The sequence below is a fragment of the Haliaeetus albicilla genome, chromosome 10 (assembly GCF_947461875.1).
Source record: "Haliaeetus albicilla chromosome 10, bHalAlb1.1, whole genome shotgun sequence".
In the NCBI taxonomy this organism is placed as follows: domain Eukaryota; kingdom Metazoa; phylum Chordata; class Aves; order Accipitriformes; family Accipitridae; genus Haliaeetus; species Haliaeetus albicilla.
In genome coordinates, this window is record NC_091492.1 from 25,872,473 (window position 1) to 25,876,799 (window position 4,327).

General features: G+C 44.2%; 1 protein-coding gene across 1 annotated transcript; it reads right to left on the bottom strand.

The window, feature by feature from the left end:
* Positions 1 to 2,319: 2,319 nt before the first annotated feature.
* Positions 2,320 to 4,012, bottom strand: LOC138687169 (feather keratin 4-like). Its single transcript, XM_069793134.1, has 2 exons — positions 3,913 to 4,012; positions 2,320 to 3,374 (listed from the first exon to the last, which is right to left on the bottom strand). The coding sequence occupies exon 2, from the start codon at positions 3,351 to 3,353 to the stop codon at positions 3,024 to 3,026; it is 330 nt and encodes a 109-aa protein (XP_069649235.1). The 5' UTR covers positions 3,354 to 3,374; positions 3,913 to 4,012; the 3' UTR covers positions 2,320 to 3,023.
* Positions 4,013 to 4,327: the final 315 nt, after the last annotated feature.

Here is a 4,327-nt window from a genome sequence, read left to right on the forward strand (position 1 = left end):
TAGTTTTGAGTAACCTTGAGACTTCTGTTCTAAAATGCTAATTTTATTTCAGTTCATCCATCAGCATTTGGTAACTGTTACCAAAACTGCAGTGTAATGCTGTACAGGTGACCCATGCAAGAAGGTTGAGGAAGCCTCTTCTCCAGGGTCACCTTGGGATTTCCCTCAGTGTTGTTTCCTAGCAATGCCTGGGGAGACACCCTTTAAAGCTACTGATAATTTATGGTGGAGGATACACATAGACAAGAAACGGGAACAGACACAAAGGGAAGAAGATGTTGTGGGGAAACAATCCACACAGTCTGTTCCTCCTGCCCAAACCACACCTGGTTTCACTTTGATTGGAAGCAGGTGATGACAGCGATGACATGTACCTACAGATACCGACAGAAGAATCACATAATTCTTGGAGATGCGACCCTCTTCTAAAAATCCTACCCTCCTGAAAGGGCAAAGGGAGCCCATACTAGTATCAATACTGCTGACACCCCAAACTGCTTCTTTTGATTCATGATGTTCAGGGTTACAGCCACATGCTTTGCTTTTGTAATTTTACAGACCCACATCCAGATGCCATCTTAATGTTTTCTCCCATATAATGGAAGTTGCATGTGTTTTACTGACTTAAACAATTCACAGCCACTTTTGCCAGTGCAAATATGATATAGTAAAATATTCAGAGACAAATAGCTCTATGAAAAGCCATGTTAGCATGACATATGGACTACCTTTGCACAGATTCCTCATGTGGCAAATCACAGTACTGCTGTGGCACATATGAATCCATTGTAAGCAAACAATCATCAAACCGATTTACTAAATTAACATAAAATATTTTTATCTATATTAAGCACATAATTTTATTGTAACACCATCAAAAAAGACATTCAAACGTATCTGCAAAAACTTCCATGCGTTGATTTTGGATTATTTCTTTACAAGAGTGACTAAAAACTCCTCCTGGCTAGCTTGGATGAACATCACAATCAAGAATAGCAAAGGGACATCCTTCATTTCAGTTTGTTATTGAAATCCAAACTCTGCTTATTATGCCCAGGTATTTCTGTGCAATTCTTCCAAGCCCATGGTGGATGGCTGTGGAGTCAACCATCCAAGAGTGTATCTCATACAGTGTGGGTGGAATTTGTCTCATCTGCTAACATAGCACACCCAGGTTGTACTGGCATGTCTACTATACCCTAGGAGGAGTCAAATAACAGCACATGAGAATAGCAATGAAAAATTAGTAACTGCCAACAAGGAGGGGTTGACTAGCACTTTCTGTTTGAGGAACAGTATTTCTAAGTTCTTAAAAAATAATATTTATGCCTTGGTATGGCTATACTTCAAGCCAAAAAGCATGACTGCTGTTGATGTGGACACATTAAACTCTGTCGTTGAAATGGCCACAAAACCTAGCTGGGACCATAAAATAAATATTCGTAGGGATAACACAAGATTCAGCATTGTGCTCTTGTGGCTTAGCTGAGAGCGTGACTCAGCTGAGAGCGTGACTCAAGCTGAGTAAATCAGAGTTATGTCAGACACCTCTAGACAAGGTGAATTCATGTCTCTGAGCTGAAGTGTTGGCATACCCTCAACTTATCTTGAAAATCGTGGTGCCATTTCCGGATCAGAATTACCGATGCCTATCTGGGACCTCCTGAGATAGCATTGTTGTCAAGATGAAAGTGTCTTTGGGGGGGTTGGTTGTTTTTTTTCTGAGATGACACCAAACTGTTCCCAGCTTCCTTGGGAGCAGAGAGGTTCTCCAGTATCCAGCAGTTCCTTTCTTGGAGTCTTTGATTTTTTAAAACTCTTCCTTAAATATCAGAGCTTCTTGTATTATTCTGATGATATGCCTGTGTAACAGCAGACTCTTTTATCTAAGTGGTATACAATCCTAAGAGCCTAATCAGGCACAGGATGCCATCTTAATGCAGTCTGCTATTAAAGTACTTCTAGGCTATATTCCCATGTGTCCCAAAGACATGATTTTGGTACTCTCTTCAAAACACAGTGTGCAAGGTTCAGCCAGCTCCTTGTGCACAGCAACAATACAGATATAAAGTGAGGACAAAAGTAAAGTGGATATATTTATTTTAATATAAAAATATATCTATGCTAAATATTGGCATATTCTAACCCTAATAACAGCACTGTGCATATGTATTCTTTGAAGTGTCCTGAAGCACACATACTTCCCAGTGCAAAGGTATTTTTATGATGGCGTTAACCATGTAAGATGCTGATTCTGGTTCCAGCTGCTGGGAAGGAGGAATTATGCATTGCACAGGACATATCCTGGCCCTATGCGTGTAGGCGCATTTATAATCATCAGCTGATAAAGGAATGTAAGGGAGAGAGGTGTGAAGAAAGGCTAGAATAAAACAAAAAGGGAATGCTATTATTAGGATGCAGCATGATTTTTATTAGGAACAAGAAATGGCATTTACAGTAAAAAAAAAAATGAAGGAATGTTTCTAGTTTCTCAGACCTGATTGCAAGCAATTTGTCAACAAGGAATGAATGTTTCACATAAGGTGCTTTTTCTTCCCTACGGCAAATCTAATTTTGCCAACCAAGTTCTGCTTTGTAGCATTCAGGAAGGCTTTGTTGAGCACAAAAGCCTAAACATATGGAAGAGCAAAGTAACTTCCCTGATAAAATTTTTTTTACATCTTCTAGGTTGAACATGAAAACAGAAAACCAGTACATGTGTTCACAGAGAGGCTAAAGGACAAAACGAACCAATTTCTCACCCACATTGTCAGAATGGAAAACACACATTTTGAGAAACCAGTGCAGATTTACAGCAATAACATCACAAGCACAAAAAGCATCAGAAGGACAAGCAGAAGAGCAGTTCCCATGGGTGCTGAGCAGCACCCAGAGGTCCCAATGGATTAGCTGGGAGTCACAGGTGCCCAAGGCTTTGGAGAGCTCCACAATTCAGTTGCACATCCAGGTCTTGCCATCAGTTCCCTCGCTGTTTCTCTTGGCATCCACACCTTCTGCCATGCTTAGCATGGCCCACAGCCCCCATAGCGCTGGCTCCAGAGCTGGCTGGAGGAGGAGGAGGAGGACAAGGAGCCCCCATAGATAAGGGAGCCCTGCAGGCCCATGGGGCGGCCCAGCCCCAGTGGGGCTGAGCTGCCCACAAAGCTCTCCTGAGGGCAGGAGCTGAGGATGGGGCCTGGGAAGGTGATGACCACGGGTGGTGGGTAGACCACGGCACGCGAGTCTCCGCAGGAGGTGACACAGGGCTGGTTCCAGGCGTTGGCGATGGGCTGCAGGCAGGCCATCTCGCAGGGTGGGGAGCAGCGGGAGCTGAGCTGCTGGCTGGAGGACATCCTTTGGGCAGGGAGGTGAACCTGCAACACACCAGGGAGCCTGAGTCAACCCACTGCTCATGAGCTGCTGCACAGACCACCCTGCTCTGCCTCGCCAGCAGCAGGGAGGGCTCTTGGTGTGCCATATGCTGTTGCTCTGCTAAGGCTCGGGTGCTTGTTCTCTCTCTTTCTCTTCCCCCTTCCATGCCCTCCTTCCTTCCTCCCTCCCAGGCATCTCCTCTGCACTCTCCCAGGCTCTCTGCATGCTGAGCGCTGCCCAAGACAGCTGAGAAGCTGTACCCAGGTGCACCAGTCAGTTCACCCTGAGCCCAAGAGTAAAAACACCTGGACTGAGCCCCATCTTGGCTGAACCCCTCTGACCTGTTATAGCAGCTGCAGTGCAGCTGGGACAGGTCTGCAGCTGCCCTGTTTGCCAGGGACAATATCAAGGAAAACTTCTTCATGCAAAGCTAGGTACTGACACTATTGAGGTTCAGACTGCATGTGCAGGAGTTGGTTAAAAATAACACAAACCCACTGTACCTAAAAATAAAAGAGATAATGAAGGGATCAGACTTACTTGGATCAACGAAGAGGAGAGGTGGGGACCTGTGATCTGAGGACTTCTGAGCCAGAAGCCCTTATATACCGTCTCCTGGATTGCCTGGGGGTGTTGAGACATCCTTTGTGTTTCAGGTTTAGTTTGTTACAAAACACAACAATGCACATCACTCCCTAGGCTTCTATGATAGTTTTATTCATCTTTGGACAATTATTAGTTTCTTCCAACACCCTCTTGTTTCTTCCTTAAACTTCTTGAAGCAGTTTCACTTCCTGAAACATTTTGCTGATTTTACCAATGTGACAAAAATGTTGGAGAACTACCTTATTTACACAATTGCTCCACATAGGCAGTATTTTTCAAGCACACCTCAGTACCACAGGTAGTGCAATGCACTGTGGACTGATTTTCTTCTCTAAATCCCTGCTGATAT